At 43.7% G+C, this 18,313-nt stretch overlaps 1 protein-coding gene across 1 annotated transcript in view; it reads right to left on the bottom strand.

Moving 5' to 3' along the window:
- FAM184B (family with sequence similarity 184 member B) overlaps positions 1-18,313 on the bottom strand; it is a 137,280-nt gene that overhangs the window by 18,384 nt on the left and 100,583 nt on the right. The window contains exons 8-10 of the mRNA XM_045771315.2: positions 13,757-13,860; positions 1,857-1,986; positions 905-1,117 (exon numbers count right to left, since the gene is read on the bottom strand). Coding sequence (XP_045627271.2) covers positions 905-1,117; positions 1,857-1,986; positions 13,757-13,860 — 447 coding nt within the window. The remainder of the gene's footprint in view (positions 1-904; positions 1,118-1,856; positions 1,987-13,756; positions 13,861-18,313) is intronic.

Here is an 18,313-nt window from a genome sequence, read left to right as displayed (position 1 = left end):
ACGCCTCCTGCTTTCTCTGGAGTAGAAGTATGCTTCTGCTTTGTGTTTTCCTTATTGTTTCCTGGCTGTTTTCTAATAGGAAAGGATTCAAAAGCCTTTATTCCACCACCTTAAAACCAGAAATCCATTTTTCCCCCCATTTATTCGTGGACATCTCAAAGAGGCGGGTATCAATATCCCCAGTATACAGAAGGGGAAATTAAACTTGAGGCTGTAATTCAGTGAGACCCTTTTCTAAGCAGCTATCCTGAGCTAGGAGAAGATTAGGGTCTGAGCAAACACAGATGGTTCTTGGCCCCAAGCAGGTTCACGGGTAGATCTGATCTATAAGGAAGTCATTAGTTACAGTGTGAAGACGGCCATGACCGAGCAAGACAGTGTGTTGTCTGTGACAGTCGTACTGGGAGCCCCAGCTCCTGAGAGAGCAGGAGTGAAGGCCTTCTGGGAAAGTAGAAGGTAGGAGTTGGATGAAATGTGTTCCTGGTGGATTGCACATTGTCATGCACCCGACCACCTCATCCCAGCTTTCCCAGCTGCCCTGTTTTTATCTCCCAGCCGAGTCTGACGCCCCAGCATGCACCACGCACAACATTGCCCAACTCACAAAGAGCGTTGTTCTTACGTTATCAAGGTCACATGCAAATAGGGAGAAGCAGTACTAGAAGCCCAACAGAGCTAAGCACGAATCCTTCCATGGCCACTTACGAGCTGTGTGACCCTGAGCAAGTTACTGAATCTCTCTGAGCCTTTTCCTCCTTGGACAAAGGGAATGTGATAATAATGACCCCGTACAATTCACGCAGGGATTAGAGATCATGTACCAGAGGCACCCCGTCTAGCGCAGGACAGGCACTTGCATGACAAGGGCTCAGTAAACAGTGGGCTTCATAATTCTCCCCCTTACCTTGAGCTCTTGATTTTTGGCCTTCTCTAGCGCGCGCAGGGCTCGCTGATGGGAGGCCTCGAGCTGGGCTTTCATGGCCTGGTTCTGCTGAATGGTCTCCTGCAGCTCGTGCCGCAGCTTCTCCCTTTCATGGTCTGAGAGTTGCTTGAGCTCCTGCAGGTCCTCCCGGTAGCTGCTGGCGCAGTGCTCCAGAGCCTGCTGCATCTGCGAGACCTGGCCCACCGCATCCTGCCCTCAGGCTGCGCCCTCTCCCCTCCCCCTTCCCTTCTTGGGGGGTTTGCAAAGAAGTGCTCCGAACATCTCCTCCACCCAGCCTCCTCTATCTGTGGGAACTCTGAGGGGGAGGGCTGTAACCTTGAGAAACCTGGGGATGGCCCGTCTTCTGGGGGCTTCTCAGCTAGAGCCACAAACGCCCGGTGAGAGGGGCAGGTGGGCTGGGATGCAAGCCATCCAAGACACAGTGAAGAGGGGACCACTAAAGCCTTCCCTGACAACCCCATTGAGCATTACACCCACTCCCCATCACCCGGTCTCTCTATCCTTTTGACCTTGTTCTGTTTTTTCTTTTTCCTGAAATCCGATCATCCTCTAATATACTATGGGCTTTACTTATTTCTTACATCTAGTATTTCGGATCTGTTCCCACTTCCTCTGCTATAATATAATATAAGCACTGCAATGCAGGGCTTTGGTTTGGTTTGTTCATTGATGTATCCCAAGCGTCTAGAAGGTTCCTGGCTCATAGGAGGTGCTCATGGGCCACAGGAGGTACTGAGTAAATGAATGAATACATAGAACTAAGAATCCCACCTTGCGCTGACCTGGAATGCCTTCCCCAGCCTGGACACGAATCAGGCTCTGTATGTATTTCCAACGTTGTCTGGAAGGAGGAGGAGGAGGAGGAGGCAGGTCCCACCCAGCACAAGGGCACCTCCCCACCACGCTGTCTTACCTGGGCTTGCAGTCTGGCCTTCTGGCTTTGCCACTCCTCCTGGAGACGCTGGATTTCGGGCGTCTTCTCCTCCAGCAGAGAGTTCAGTGGAGGCTGCAGGCCGCCTCCCTCCTTGAGGGGCACTTCCATCCTTTGAAGATAAAGAGGCCAAAATCACAAAAGATCCGGGGCCAGCGGTGACAGCACCGTCTCAGGCTGAGAGAAGGGAGCTCCCATGGCAGGGAGTAGTGGGGTGAGGAGTATCTTCCTTGGATTTAAGAAAGTGACCAGACATACAGCTCTAAGTGTTGCTTTACTTGGGATACAAGCAGGATTCAGCTGGAGCCCAGCAGTTTTAGTGGGTGCATAATAAAAGATGATTGGCTGTTAGAATGACTGAGAGCTTTGAGTTACTTATGGGGGACTCTGAAAACGAGGCCTCCCTGGTCTAATTTCACAACTCTTCCTGCAGATGAAAAAAATGAAATAATAATGCTTTACTTGAATACAGTACTTGACACTTTTCAAAGCAGGCTCGTGCCTTTGACTCCTGTCCCAGGTATACACAGGAGGACGCACACAGGCTTTTACGTACAGGGCACGAACGAGAAGATGCTGGTTTAAAGCTGCAGTAGTTTCTTGTTCCAGGACAGATGCTCATGGATGGCTTTGGAGGAGACCTTCCCTTACCTAATGCTGAACTTTCGAACCAGCTGAGAAACTCAAATAGAACTGGCTGAGATGGGGATTTTAAGTATTTCTCCTGTGTAGCGATGTAAAAGGACACCGTGCAGTAGGCATCTCTGCAGAGACTGCTGGAATGTCAGTGGTGTTTTCTTCCCCCAGCAAGGACATCAGGCCAAGGACCAGAGGTTAGGGTGTCAGGGCCCTGATCATTGCCCTGCAATGAGAAGGGGGACTCTGGCCTGGCAGAGGTGGGGAGGCCCAACAACACGGGCACAGGCTGGGAGGTTAAGGAAGAGACAGAAAGCGGGAACCCCTGAAAGGGAGGCCAGGAGGCCAGGAGCAGCACAGCAGCGTGGCTCAGAGCACGAGCTAGAACCAGATTCCTCCAGGTCAAATCCAGCCCCACTGCTTACTAGTTATGTGACCTTGGGTGAGGGATTTAAACTGTCTTGGCCTGGGTCTCCTCATCTGTAACATGGGATTAATAATGGTAGCTTTGACATGGATTGTTGTGAGGATTAATAGAGTAAATATCTGAAAAATGCTTTAAGCCGTGTCTGGCACATAGTAAGAATTCTATAAGAACTAACCGAACACTTAGCAAAGAGAGAAGGTTGCTTTCTCTGCATTCTGTTTCTTTTAGGTAATCCTCAAGCTTTCAAGGACGTGCCAAACATCTTTAAGGAGAAACAAACAGATCCCTCCTGGGTCTGAGACAAACCAAGCATTAGGAGACTGTCAGGGGTGATGGACAGAGATGCGGCCTCCAGCAAGGGTGAGAAGCCACACTGGTGGGTCGGTGTGTGGATCAGGTAAGCTCGCCCTGATGACCCCTGGGGAGGAGGCTGGACTTCCTCCTGGGGCTCAGCTATTATATTTGCAAGGATCTATTGATATAAAATTTACATATAGTGAAATGCACAGATCTTAAGCCTACAATTCAATGAGTTTTGACAAATACATACAACTAGAACATCAACACCCCATTCAAAATATAGAACATTTCTGGGGCACCTGGGTGGCTCAGTTGCTTAAGGGTCTGCTTTTGGCTCAGGTCAGGGTCTCAGGGTCCTGGGATCGAGCCCCGCGTGGGGCTCCATGCTCAGTGGGGAGTCTGCTTCTCCCTCTCCCTCTGCCTGCCACTCCCCCAGCTCCTGCACACATGCACTTTCTCTCTTAAATAAATAAAATCTTTTAAAAATAATTGAACATTTTCGTTTCCCCAGAACTCCCCCTGCACCCTCTTCTTGCCAATGCCCACCCACAGGCAGCCAGTGTCTGGATTTCCATGCCCACGAATTACTTTTGCCTGATCCTCAGCTTTACACACACACAGAATCATACAGTATGCAGTCTTCTGTGTCTGGTTCCTTCGCTCCACGCAATGTCTTCAGGATGGATCCACGTGGTTGGGTATGTCAGTGGGTCCTACTTTCTGAGGCTGAGTAGTATTTCATGACATGAACACACCACAATTTGTTTACCCATTTTCCTACTAATAGACACGTTGAGTTGTTTACATTTCTGGGCTATTATGACTCAAGCTGCTAGAAATATCCCTGTACAAGGGTTTTTGTGGCTCTATGTTTCCATTTCTTTTGCTTAAATACCTAGGACGGGAATTGTTGGTAGGTGTGTATGCTTAACTTTTTTTTTTTTAAGATTTTATTTATTTATTTATTTATTTAAAAGATTTTATTTATTTATTTGACAGAGAGAGAGACAGCCATGAGAGAGGGAACAAAAGCAGGGGGAGTGCGAGAGGAAGAAGCAGGCTCCCAGCAGAGCAGGGGGCCCAATGAGGGGCTGGATCCCAGGACTCCAGGATCACGCCCTGAGCTGAAGGCAGACGTTTAACGACTGAGCCACCCAGGCGCTCCAAGATTTATTTATTTATTAGAAAGAGAGAGAGAGGCAGATTAAGAGCACATGGACTGGGGGGGAGGGGCAGAGAGAGAAGGAGAGAGAAACTCAAGCTGACTCCACACTGAGCGAGGAGCCCAGCACAGGGCTCAATCTTGTGACGATGAGATCACATCCTGAGCCAGAACCAAGAGTCAGACACACAGCTGACTGTGCCACCCAGGTGCCCCAATGTATGCTTAACTTCTTACAAAGCCATCAAATGGTTTTCTGAGGTGGTCGCACCATGTTACGCCCCCAGCAGCGGTGTACAAGAGTTTCAGTTGCTCCACATCATTGCCAACATTTTGTGTCGTTAGGACTTTTAATACAGCCATTCTGGGGGGCGCGAAGTGGTATCTCACTGTAATGTTAAGTTGCATTTCCCTGTTGACTCTGCTGGGAAGTGCATATTCATGTCCTTATGTGCCATTCATTCTTTTTTTGTGAGTGTGTTTAAGCATTTTGCCCATTTAAAACTATATTTGTCTTTTCTATTATTGGTTTATAGCAATTCTTTATATACCCTGGATACAGACTGGATAACTTCTCCCAGGCTGTGACTTGTCTATTCATTTTCTTAATAGTATTTTTTTAATGAGCAGAAGTTTTAATTTTGATGAAGACCAATTTATCAACTTTTTTCTTGGATAATTAGTGCTTTCATGTCCTAAAAAATTACTGCTTACCTCCAAACTGAAAAGAGGTCCTCCTATGCTTTATAGTTTTACATTATATATTTAGAGTTAATGGTTGTACATGGGGTGAAGTAAGGGTCAAAGTTAATTTTTTTTCCGTATGTTTATCCAGTTCCAACACCATTTGTTGAAAAACTTTTCCTATCCCCGTGGATTTGCCTTGGCACTCTTAACAAAAATGAATCTAACATCCCTGCATAGGTCTATTTCTGGACACTCCATTATTTTTCATTGGTCGATTTCTCTATTTGTACAACGATACCACACAGTCTGTATTATTCCAGCTTCATAATGTCTTGAAATCAGGTAGCCTGGGTCCTCCAACTTTGCTCTTCAAGGTTCTTTTTTTCTTTTTCTAGGTCCTTTGCTTTTCCACATCTATATTCAAAACAGCTTATTTCTTTCTACAAATAAGGCTGTTAGGATTGTGTTTTGGATTCAACTGAATCCATAGTTCAATTTAGAGTAGATTGACATCTTAACAACATTGAGTATTTCAATCATGATCATTCTGTCTGTAAGTGAAGACATTTGTACTCTTCTTTTCTCTTTGTAGCTCTTTTTCTTGCTTTATAGGACAGGTCAGGACAGTGTTAAGTAGTGAGAGCAGAATGTTTGCCTTGTTCCCAATCTTAGGAGGAAAGTGTTCAACATTTCACCAGTAAGTATGTTTGCTGTAGTTTATTATAAATTATCTTTTTCAGGTTGAAGAACTTCCCTTCTATTCATGGACTGCAGACTTTTTATCATGAAAGGGTGTTAACTTTTGTCAAATGCTTTTCTGCATCTACTGATGTGATTATTTACTTTTTCCCTTTATTTTTTAATGTGGTGAATTCACATGAATGCTACTCACATGTTAAACCGACCACACATTCCTGGAGAAATCCTACTTGATCATGATGTATTATCCTTTTTATATATCCTTTGATTTGATTTTCAAATATTTTGTGCAGGATTTTGCATTCATGAAGAATGTTTGTTTGTAATTTTCTTTTCTTTTAAATGTCTTCATTAGATTTTAGTATGAGTTATGCTGATCTCATAAAACAAATTGAGGGGGATTCTACACTCTTTTTTCTGAAAAAGCATGTGTAAGATTACTATTATTTCTCCTTTAAAATAGTTGATAAGGGGCGCCTGGGTGACTCAGTCGGTTAAGCATCCAACTCCTGATTTCAGCTCAGGTCATGATCTTAAGGTCCTGGGATGGAGCCCCACATCAGGCTCTGCACTCAGCAGGGAGTCTGCTCGGGATTCTCTCTCTCTCTCTTCCTTTGCTTCTACCCCTGCTATGCTTTCTCTCTCTCTCTCTCAAATAAATAAATCTTCGAAATAAAATATAATAAAATAGTTGATAAAATTCACTGATGACATCAACTGGGACTGGAGTTCTCCTTTAGAGAATTTTTTTTTTAAAGATTTTATTTATTTTTTTAACAGAGACAGCCAGTGAGAGAGGGAACACAAGCAGGGGAAGTGGGAGAGGAAGAAGCAGGCTCCCAGCGGAGGAGCCCGATGTGGGGCTCAATCCCAGGACCCCAGGATCACGCCCTGAGCCGAAGGCAGATGCCTAACGACTGCGCCACCCAGGCGCCCCTAGAGAATGTTTTAATTAAACATTTAATTTGTCATAGTTATAGAGTTATTTATATTTTCCGTTTCTTCTAGTGCCATATTTGGTAAGTTGTGTTTTTCAAGGAATTTTCTTTCTGGTGAAGTCATTGATAAAAAGTTTGTTCACAGAATTGACTTATTATCCCTTTAATATCTATAGAATCTATAGGGATGTCCCTCTTTCATTCCTCTTTCTTGTTTTCCCTAATCATTCCTACTGTGAGTATATAACTTTCTAGAACTAATTTTTGATTTTCTTTATTTTTTCTTTTAGCCTATTTTCTATGTCATGGAGTTCTGTTCTTCCCTTTCCTTCCAATTCCTTCAGATTTAATTTCCTTATCCTTTTCTAATTTCTTAAGATGAAAACTTAGATAATTGATGTTAGAGCTTTCTTTTTAAAATAGAACTATTTAAAGCTCTGAATTGCCTTCATTAGTTAGCTCCCCCAAATTCTGACATGTCCTATTATCATTGACTTTGAAATAGTTTCTTATTTCCACTGTGATTTTATTTTTTGTCCCACAGATTATTTAGGAATATTCTTTAAAGTTCCAAATGTCTGAGGATTTTCTCAATGGCTTATTATTCTGGATATCATTCCTTTTTTTTTTTAATTTTATTTATTTGAGAGAGAGAGATAGCACAAGCAGGGAGGAGGGGCAGAGGGGGAGGCAGAAGCAGGCTCCCAGCTGAGCAGGAAGCCTGACATGGGGCTGGATCCCAGGCCCCTGAGATCATGACCTGAGCCGAAGGCAGACACTTACATGACTAAGCCACCCAGGAGCCACTTATCCTGGATTTCTAACTTAATTCTTTTGTGGTAGACAGAGTACATTTCAGAGAATATTCCAATCCTTGAAATTTATCAAGATTTATTTTGTGGCTCTGCATTGGTGAATGCTCTATGTGCCTTGAAAGATCTGTTCTGCATGTCCCACACATTGTCTACAAATGTCAGCGAGATTAAGTTAGCTGATAGGGTAACTCAACTCTTCTGTATCCTCACTGCTATTAGGTTAGTTGTCCAAATCTCAGAGAAAGGTGTCACGATCTCCAGCTGTGACTGTGGATTTCTCCCTTTCGTTCTCTGTTTGCTTCACTATTTTTAAAGCTCTGTCATGAGGTCAGACACATTTAAGGATTGTTGTCTTCCAGATGAACTGACCCCTTTGCCATTAGGACATATCCCCTTTCATCCCTCCTAATTTTCCTTGCTCTGAAGCCTACTCGGACATAAATTCAGCCCCATTAGCTTCCTTCCGCTCACTGTTTGCTTGCCATAGTTCACCCTTTTCTCTTCAGACCTGTCTCTGCCTGTATCAGTTTACAAGGGCTGCTGTAACGAAACAGCACAGGATGGGTGGCTTAAAAAACAGAAATTTATTTTCTCACAATTCTGGAGGCTAGAAGTCCAAGATCAAGGTGTCAGATTTGTTTATTTTCTGACGCTTCTCTTCTTCTGAGGCTTACAGATGGACACCGTCATGTTGTGTCCTTACGCGGTCATTCCTCTGTCTCTGTTGTCTGTGTGCTGGTCTCTTCGTATAAGGACATCAGTGACATCAGTCATGTTGCATTAAGGCTGCCCTAATCACCCCCATTTTAATTTAATTACCTCTTTAAAGGCACTATCTCGGAATATGTCACATTCTGAGCTCCTGGGGCTTAGGGCCTCCACATATGAGTTTGGGGGAGGGGATACAATTTTGCTCATAATAATGTCTTTATATTTAAATGTCTCTCTTGTGGACAGCATATAGCAATGCCTTCCCTTTTTATCCTCTCTGACAATCTCTTTCTTTTATATGGTATGTTTGGTTCATGAACATTGTAATTATTACAATGGTTGGACTTAAATCTAAGTCTTGCCATTTGCTTTCTACGTGCCCAATCCTTTTCCATACTGTTTGTCTTTTCTTCCTCCTTTCTGCCTTCCTACCTGGCAAATATTTTTCAGCATTCCATTTTAGTTCCTTTACTGAATTTTTTTTTAGTTCTTTGTATTAACATTCAATGTTGCTCTATGGATTATAATTTGTATCCTTAACTTATCACAACATATTAGAGTTAATAAGGTAACTCTTGATGTAAAATGTAAGTCCCTTACAACAATATAATTCTATTAATCTTATCACTGTCCTAGCAGCCTGAATGTCCATCCACAGATGAATGGATAAAGAAAATGTGGTGTATATATATATGATGTGAAAATCTTGCCGTTTGTGACAACATGGAAAGAACTGAGAGTATTATGCTAAGTGGAATAAGTCAGACAGAGAAAGACAAATACCATATGATTTCATGTATATGTGGAATCTAAAAAACAAAGCAAATGAACAAACAAACAATTGTTTTAAAAAACAGAAACAGACCCATAAATAAAGAGGACAAACTGATGGTGCCAGAGGGGAGGGGGTAGACAGATGGGTAAAACAGGAGCAGGGGAGGGGGAGGTACGGGCTTCCAGTTATGGAATGAATAAGTCACGGGGTTGAAAGGTACAGCACAGGGAATATAATCAATGGTATTGTAATAGTGTTGAGAGCAAACAAAAAAAAAAAAAAAGAAGAAAGAAAAAAATCCTATCCCTGTCCTTTGTGCTAAGTTATATATTATCAATAACATGCAATTTTAATCTCATAATAAAATGTTAATGATATCATTATAATTATTCTTCTTAAGCAGTTGGATGTGTTTTAAAGAAATTAAAAGAAGGTAAAACAATGGTCTTCTATATTGACGTATACGTTTACCATTTCTGATGCTCTCCATTTTCTCCTATAGAGCCAAGTTTAAATCTGATATAACTTCCTTTTAGCTTAAATAAATTCCATTAGCACTTATCATAGTGTAGGTTGGTTGGTGAAAAATTCCCTTAGCTTTTATGTACTGGAAAATATTTTTATTTCACTCTTGTTTTTGAAAGATATTTTCACTGGATTTAGAATTTGGAGTTGACAGGGTATTTTTTTGCCTTTTAGGACTTTAATGATATTGTTTGGGTGCTTTTTGGAAAACAGAAAGTCAATGAGACTGGAAAGCCAAGAAGAAGTTAATTATCATTAGTACTCATGAGAATTCAAGTGTTCCTTGTATTTGTAATTTGTCTTTTTTAAAAGCTGGCTGCTTTTAAGACTTTGGGTGTATCTTTTATTTTCAGCAGTTTTTCTTTGATGTATCTAGGGATTTCTAGGATGTGTCTATGATGCTGTCTTTGGATTTATGTTGTTGGGAGTTCACTGAGCTCCCTGAATGTGTAAGTTGATGTTCCTCGTCAAGTTGGGAGAATATTCAGCCATTATTTCTTCAAATATTTTTTCCTGTTCCATTTTCTTGTTCTTCTTCCTCCTGGGCTCCAACTATATGCACGTTAGACCATTTGATTTTGTCCCATAGGTCACTAAGGATCTTCCATTAAATTTTTTCCCCTTCATTCTCTGGATAAGACAGTTTCTGATAATCTGTCTTCAAGTGATTAATTTTTCTTCCATGGTCTCCAGTTTGCTATTATACACACCAGTGAGATTTTCATTTTGAATATTGTACTTTACAGTTTCAGAATTTCCCTTTGTTTCAAGGTTTTCATTTCTCTGCTGAGTTCCCTATATGTTCACCGATTATAACTGTCTCTCCTTCATGTTTTTGAACATAGCTCTTATCATTGTTCCAAAGTCCTTGTCTGCTAATTCCAACATCGAGGTCATTTCAGGGTTTGTTTCTATTGGCTGATATTCTTTCTTGATTACAGGTCATATTTTTTCTGCTTCTTTGCATTCTCATAATGTTTTTATTGTATGATGGATATTGTGATAATATAACAGAGGTGGATAATAGAGAGTCTAGATTATGTTTTCCTTTCAAAAGTGTTGATTTTTGTTCTGCCAGGCAGTTAAACTACTGAAGGCCTTTTCAGATCCTTTTGGGTTTGAATTCGTCTTTTGTTAGAGCAGGTGAATTTCAATATTGTTTTCTGTTCTAGGGTATGGCCCTTGGCCTACAGGTTGTGTTTCTTACCCCTGAAGTATGACCTCCATGAGGTCTCCACTGAAGGCCTGTATTGTCTGGAGAGATTTTTCTATCCTGGGTGAGCTGGGACTGACCATCTCCCAGCACGGCACACCCTCTGGGATTTTCCATTCACTCAGCACCACAGCAGCCACACACATCAAGCCCCATGGAGCATTACCTTGTATGCTCTCTCAAGCCCTTGGCCAAGGACCTATGGCAAATCCTCTTACAGATTTCTGTCCTTCCTCCCCTCACAGAGGACCAGCCACCTTAGCAGCCCCAAGGTCTGGTGTCTGCTTTCTCAGCTCAGCTTGACTTTACCTGCTTTGCTGTGGCTGGCAACTCCCCCCAGGCAGAAAAGTGTGGGTGATCGTGGGATTTGAGTCATGCTTCCCTTTGCAAGAACACTGTCTTTCTCTGCATATTGTCCCATTACTCAAGAGTGCATTCCTAGGTTCTGTCCAGTTTTATAGCTATTTACAGAAAGAGGAACTCAAGCCAGACTGGAAACTCATGGCTGGAAGGGTAAGTTTCAGTTCTTATTACTATTAAAGGATCAGGTGACCCTGGAAAGGTACAAGACCTGTGGCTCTCCATTTTGCACAGAACAGCTGCCCTAACTTGAGATGTAGCTAAAACTGTGATTCTGGCATCAGAGACACTCATCCAATCCTACCATCTACTAGCAGTGTAACCTTGGGTAAATTACTTGACCTCCCTGTTCTGTTTTCCTCATCTTTAAAGCAAGGCACTTCAATAATAGTATCTGCATAATGAAGATTAAATGGGCTAATCATTTTAATGTGCTTATCACGCTTCAGCATTCAATGAATACTTGTTATTATATTCGTCACCGTCGTTACTCCCTGGAACACCACTAATGGGATTTCCCTCTCTGACCCCGTTCTACTGTCTCAAATTTCCTCAGCTCCTCCTAAGGAGCCAGTTTCATCTTGCCACCCATCACTAAGTAAGCTGATGTCCTAATGTCCTCCATCCCTGCCCATTAAAGCTGATCCTAACCTGCTCTTTTGAAGTTGACCTTAAGCCCATGGAAAAGCCACCTCCCTTTTTAGAGCCACCGTGCCAAGAAGTCCAGTGTCCTGACCAGCGTTCCCCATGAGGCTAACTACTAAATATGCAACCCTGCCCCCAAAGAGCCACTGCATTCGTTCTGTTCCGCAACTCCTGACCTGAGAGCTCAGGCAACATTTCTATTCCTTCCTTGTCACTGCTTAGCTCTTCTGTTCACCAAAACTCCTGTGGAAGTGACCTCCAGAACCCCTCCTTTTTTGCTTCTATAGTTGAGGACAACCCCTTACCAATATAGCCACCATGGAAGAAAAAAACAAGGCTGTTGTGATCACCACCTACCACTGGTCTGCCCAGCATCCTCTCCCTGGGAAAGCCTTTCCTCTTTCCATGTGATTCTTTTTAGTCCACAGAGTTCAGGGGCAGCCCATTCTGCCCTCATCGTCAGATGGGCCCAGGGGAGGATGTGTCACAAATGCTGGCCAGTCGGAGCACTCCATCTTTGTGGCAGGAGTGATTGGCTCAGGGATTGACATGTGACCCAAGCTGAGTGCCTTAAAGACCTCTGAAATTTCTGTCATAATTTCAGGAAAAAGATTCTCTCTTTCCCTCTAGAATTGTGAGTTATAAGCAAGACAAGGTTTGTAGCTGTCAGTGGTAAGGATTTAACCTATAGACCTGACTCCAGAGTCTGTCCTCCTTCACTGCTGTTCTTATGTGCCTCATAGATCCCAAGGCAAAATCTGGAGGATTTGGCGGAAGTATTAGTAGCTGAGAATTCACTGGGCTGTAGGCTGTGGTCTGGTTTAGGGGTTTACACTCTGCTTCCCCAAGGTTATGATCTGAATGTTTATGCCACCTCCCCCAACTCATATGTTGAAACCTGTTGTTCAGTGGATTGGTATTAGGAGACAGGGCTTTGGGGAGGTGATTAGGTCATGAGGGTGGAGCCTTCATGGTGAGATTAGTGCCCTTATAATGAGAGACGTGAAAGAGACCTCTCCTCTACCACCCTCTCTCTTCCCCACCCCTAACCCCTATTGTCATGTGAGGACACAGGAAGAACATGGTCATCTGTAAGCGAGGAGCAGAGTTCTCACTGGGAACTGAGTGGACCAGTACCTTGACCTTGGACTTCCCAGTCTCCAGAACTAGGAGAAACAAATTTCTGTTGTTTAGGCCACACAATCTGTGGTGTTTTGTTACAGCAGCCCAAGCTGACCATAAGACATGTGGACAGCGTATTCTTCTCTGTCCATTGATAATTTCAGTCATGTGACTTGCTTTGGCCAGTGGAATATGACTAGAAATGAGAGGATGCAGTTCTGAGCGTAGGCTTTAAGAGGCACTGCATAGCTTCATCAGCTCTTTTGAGATTCTTCTCTTTACCATGGCAACGACATGCTCTAGATAGGGACTAATACTTCAGTCTTGGTCCCAGAGTGAGCAAGCATGTGGACGAGACTTGAACTTTACCCCAGTCTGGGGCAAAAATTAACACCCAACCCTCAGGCAGGAGCCAAGAATACAGGTAGCTGACCTAGGAATTAAAAATCACTGATTTTGGGGAATGTTTGTTATAGCAGCAAAAGCTGACTGATATAGGTGACAGAGACGGGGGATCCCCCATCAGTGACAAAGCCCCCCCATCTCCCCTAGTTAAAGAAAACTTGGAAGAACAAGAAGAGATTTGGGGCCAGTCCAGGTCTGAGTTTTGGGCAGGATTACTAACCTCTTAGAGTTTCAGGTTCTTAATCTATAAAATGGCCTCTCTAGGATGGTGTAACAATGGAATAAGATAACTTGTGTTAAGCCCATAGCTGTACTGAGAATATACAAGACACAACTGTTCTCTTCCTAAGTGTGATGCAAGGGGCAGTGATAAACACTTGAGGAATGCATGAATGAATGAGTCCTTCCAGATCTGAGTCCTCATTCACTGGAGCACTTGCAAGCCTGCATGTCCTCCTGTACCTTTCTTCTTCGTCACTGCTGGTTCCTTCTTCGGTTGCTAACTTATCCTGATACTCGTCTCCTCTGGGCAGGTTCTCAGGTTTATTCAGCTTCAAGCATGGATCCTAAGGCAAAAACAGTTGCAAGGTGAGACTGAGTACACTTCCCTGATTCAACCCAGGCTTATCAAACCAGAGAGCAGAGGAGAAAGAGCCCCCATCGATCCCCAACTGGTGCACAGTCCACAGGCCTGGCGTGATGAGGCCCCAGGATGATTCAGGGCCTAGTACAGTGCCTGGCTTAGCAGCAGCAGCCCTTATCCCCATATCCTGCCTTCCAGTTGTCCAACCACTTCACATAGCTGGTGAAACTCAAGCACGGAGAGAGTAAGTAACCTGTCCAGGGTCTCACCATCAGTGAGTGGTGGAAATGGGACATGCAATCAGGTGGTCTGACCCTGGGGCTGCTATGGGGATCAGAGAACACCACCAGCAACAGCTACTGGTCCATGTGAACAATCGCTATTATTACGATGCCCATTTTAAGGTGACAGCCTGTGACATCTCATGACATAGGATCAGAGAACATGGAACTTGCTGAATGACCATACATGTTGAGAAAGGGGGTGTGGTGGGAGAATATGGAAACCATAAGTGAACACTGAGGCCTAGGAATTTTCTATGAATTGAATTTGTTCATGTTATCATTCTCCCCTTCCCACAGAGGTAAAAGGTGAAAAAGATGTTCTTCTTTTGATTTGTCTACTTGTTACATAACCACTGTCTGTGGAACACACTATAAAAAGACAAGCTAGGAACAGATGTCTTTATTGGCAAATCTCATTAAATAATGATAAATGGCAGCCTGGAGTTTCCACTAACTAGTCACATGGCCTTGACCCAGTCTCTTCCCTTTCCTGGCCCAGAACTTCTTCAACTGTAAAACGGAGGGGTTGGTTACATCTGTGGTTTTCAACTTGTGCTCCAGAGACCTTGGGACATGTCCCTGGGGCCCGCAGAGTTCAGAAGGGGCAGAGCTGAGGCTGGAGGCTGGGGCGTGGGTCTCCCATTCCCTCTCAACCTGGCATGAAATTGCTTTGGTTGCCCTTCCTGGTACTATAATGTCTATTAAAGGTCGCCAATGTCTATTAAAGGACCAGTGATCATCTCCGTATTGCCAAATTCAATGGTCACTCCTTGGGCTTCAGCTAACTGAGCCTCCCCACAGGACTGGAAATATCTGGCCACTCCCTCCTGCATGCGATCCTCTCTCTTGGGTTTCCTGCTCCCTTGCCAGCTGCTTCTTCTTAGTCTCTTGTGCTCAAGCCACCTGCTCCTTTGCACCTTAGTCTTTGGACTTCTCTTACTCACTCCCCGTTTTTCTCTCACTAGCATCTCATCTAGTTCCATGAATACTGACCACAAACAAATCAGATCTGCTTCCAAGCCTTACCCTAACATCTGGACTTGAACATCCAATTGTCCTCCAAGATATCACTTGGATGCTTAATAAGCTTCTCAAACTGCAACATGTCCAGATCTGAACTCCTGGTCTCACCCTCTCAAACAGCAAGCACGCACCTGGCCCAGGGCCTTTGCACTGGCTGTTCCACTGCCTGCAACGCTCTTCACTGTAATATTTGCATGCCTTGCTCCCTCGCTTCACTCACCACAACCAAGAGACGTTCCCTGACTTAAATCCTGAGCTCTGGTGCCAGACACCTAAGTTTAAATTCCAATTCTTCTTATCAAGGATGTAACTTTGGGAAAGTTATGTTGTCATGGATTAAATAAACCAATAAATATAAAGTCTTTGAAATACCATTAGCTCCACACTGAATACTCAAATTACTATTGCCCAGAATTACTATTCTCTGATTACTCTCCCTAAAATACCACGCCCTCTCACTTTCTCCCACCTTGCTCTATGTCTTCCTCAAAATACAGATCATGGCCTAATGTCAATTACTTGTCTATTTTTTTACTCTGTTTCCCTCACTGGAAGGTAAGCTGCATGCGGCAGGGATTCTGCTCTGTTCCCCGCTGTTTCCCTGGCTCCTAGAAGCAGGGTGTGATACATGGAGAACACTCAGGAAACAACACATGAACAAACCCAAACAAGTCTCTCAGAGAGCAGGAGGGCCCTTTGCTCCCACACTCGCCCCACGTTCCCACTACATCCCATGGCCCAGAGTTTGGGTGTTTCCCAGCTCTGCTCGAGAGCCCTTTGTGCCTTGATGATTCTTAAGCTGCAAGTTCTGTTTGAATCATTTGTGTTGCCTCTAAACATGGCAGATACCATGTGATGCTGGAGCCCTTGCTTCCAGAGACTCAGGGTGGAGACCACACTCAGAAAGTCACTGCCCATCTCTGCCTAGGAGGGCCCGTGGAAGGGCACCTGGAGGAGATGGACCATTGGAGAGTAAGGGTTCCCTCTGCCTCCCATACCCCTCCTACCAGAGCCCTTGTCTTTCCTTCTAGTGTGATGTGCCCTGGGTCAACGAGCTAAGCCAGAACTGCCTTTTCCAGGCTTTCCTGCCCTGCATAGTTCTGGACCATGTGACTTTGTGTAAGATCTGGAAGATGGGTGTGCCTTTTCCGTTCATGCCTGGATGCTTGCTGCAGGACAGCACGTGCTGTGGCAGCCCATGCACATCGTCGCCCATCTGCTGGCTCACCTGGTTGGCCTGGTCTGCCTGGGGCTCTGGGCTCCCCCATCTCCCGCCAGACCCTCCATAGGCTTCTCCATTTCCCGGGCCCAGGGGATGTTTAGCTCTATGATGAAGGATGCTGGATTCTCCTACAGGTCACCAAAGTCCTCCCAGCTGGAGGCTCATCGACTTCAGAAACCAATACCATTCAGCCTCATGGGCTACATTGGTCCTTGGTCTTCCCCATTCTGCATCCGTCCTTCTTTCCTTCTGACTGCCCGCCCAGTTGTAGGCCCACTTTAAGCCTGACACTGGACGTGGATGCAGTAGTTGAATATAGAGTGTTTATCTGGCTCCCACAATGATGCCATGTTTTCCAAAAATGAATCCCGTATTCTCTATCATTTCTGGTAGTCTGTTTCTCTGATCCAGTGCTATCTCCTGCACCCTTTAATCTCGAGAACCTACTTATCCTTCAAAGCCCTACCCAACTGCCACTTCCTCCAGGAAGCCTTCGCAAGCTCTTCTGTTGCAATTATACTCTCTGCTCTTGAAGGTCCCATAACAATTGTTTTTTCGTTTTTTTGTTTTGCTACTGTAATTTGCTCACAAATATTTTTGGGCATACACTATATACCGGGTGCTGTTCCAGAGACCCAGCAATCAATAAAACAGATGAAAGTGTTTTCTGCCTTGTATTAGTTATAGGAGTAATCTCTTTCTCCCTTCCTGGAAGGTAAAAATAATCCCAGATATAGTTTTTAAAATGTTATAAATCCTCCAGCCAGTAACTGAGAACAGGCTGCATGGTCATTTTCCTTTGCCCGAATCCTTCTTCTTTAGTGTGTGTAGCTGGGTACTAAAATCCAGCCGGCTGACATGCTATTCATTGCAGGGCCCAGTGAGTTCAGTTCATTGCTGTGCACTTTCAAAAACGATGTCATTGACCAGCTTGCAATCTCCGCGTGGACCGTAAGCTAAAAAGCCCACCTTTGCCTCCCACATTCAGGTATTTGGGGCATTCCAAGTATCTTGGATAACTCCCGATTCCTATAAAGGCCAGAAGCAAACATCACAGTCTAAGCACCACAGCTTTGTGAGACACCTGGTATGAATACGTGTTCTGAATAATCCAGGGAAAATTGCACAGAGAAGGAGGAACAACAGCAATGACTCAGAATAGCATAATACTACAGCATAAATACATACAGAATTATTAACATTAATCCATCCAGGTTTCTAAAGGAAAATCAGAGGTTATAAAGAAGTACTGTTAAATAGAAAGCACAAAATATATTGGCAAAAGCAATCCTGAGGGTATCAGTAATCATGATAAACATGAACTGGCTAAGTTCACCATGTTATCTATCCTGATAAAAGGAATCATTCACTGAAACTCTCTAATAATGAATCTGTAGGCATCTAACAATAAAGCCTGAAAACTAGGCAAAGTGTTCGGTACTGTAACGAGAAATGGGCAAATTTACAACTAGAACGGGAGAATTTAATAACCACCTCTCAGAACTGATATATTAAGTAAACAAAATGAGTTGGGATGTAGAAGATTTGAACAACAAGATTAATAAGCTAAACCTAATAACTAAAAAAAGAAATACTAATCAGTGCTAACATTTATATGGTGCTAAGTGTTGCCAGGCCCTCAATTCTATGAGATGGGCAGTATCATCCCATTTTAAAGATGACAAAACTGAGGCAGGAGAGGACACACAAGTTCCCCAAGATCACACAATGAATATATCACAAAGCTAGAATTCAAACATACAGTCGACCCCTGCACAGCACAAATTTGAACTGTGAGGGTCCACTTATCTGTGGATTTTTTTTCTCAGTAAATACAGTACAGTATTATAAATGTATTTTCTCTTCCTCATGATTTTCTTAATAACGTTTTCTTTTCTCTAGCTTAC

This window comes from Ursus americanus, chromosome 8, assembly GCF_024610735.1.
Source record: "Ursus americanus isolate L20-20 chromosome 8, mUrsAme1.1.p, whole genome shotgun sequence".
NCBI classification, from domain to species: Eukaryota; Metazoa; Chordata; class Mammalia; order Carnivora; family Ursidae; genus Ursus; species Ursus americanus.
The sequence above is the reverse complement of the archived record's forward strand: the minus strand, read 5'-3'. Positions and strand labels throughout refer to the sequence as shown.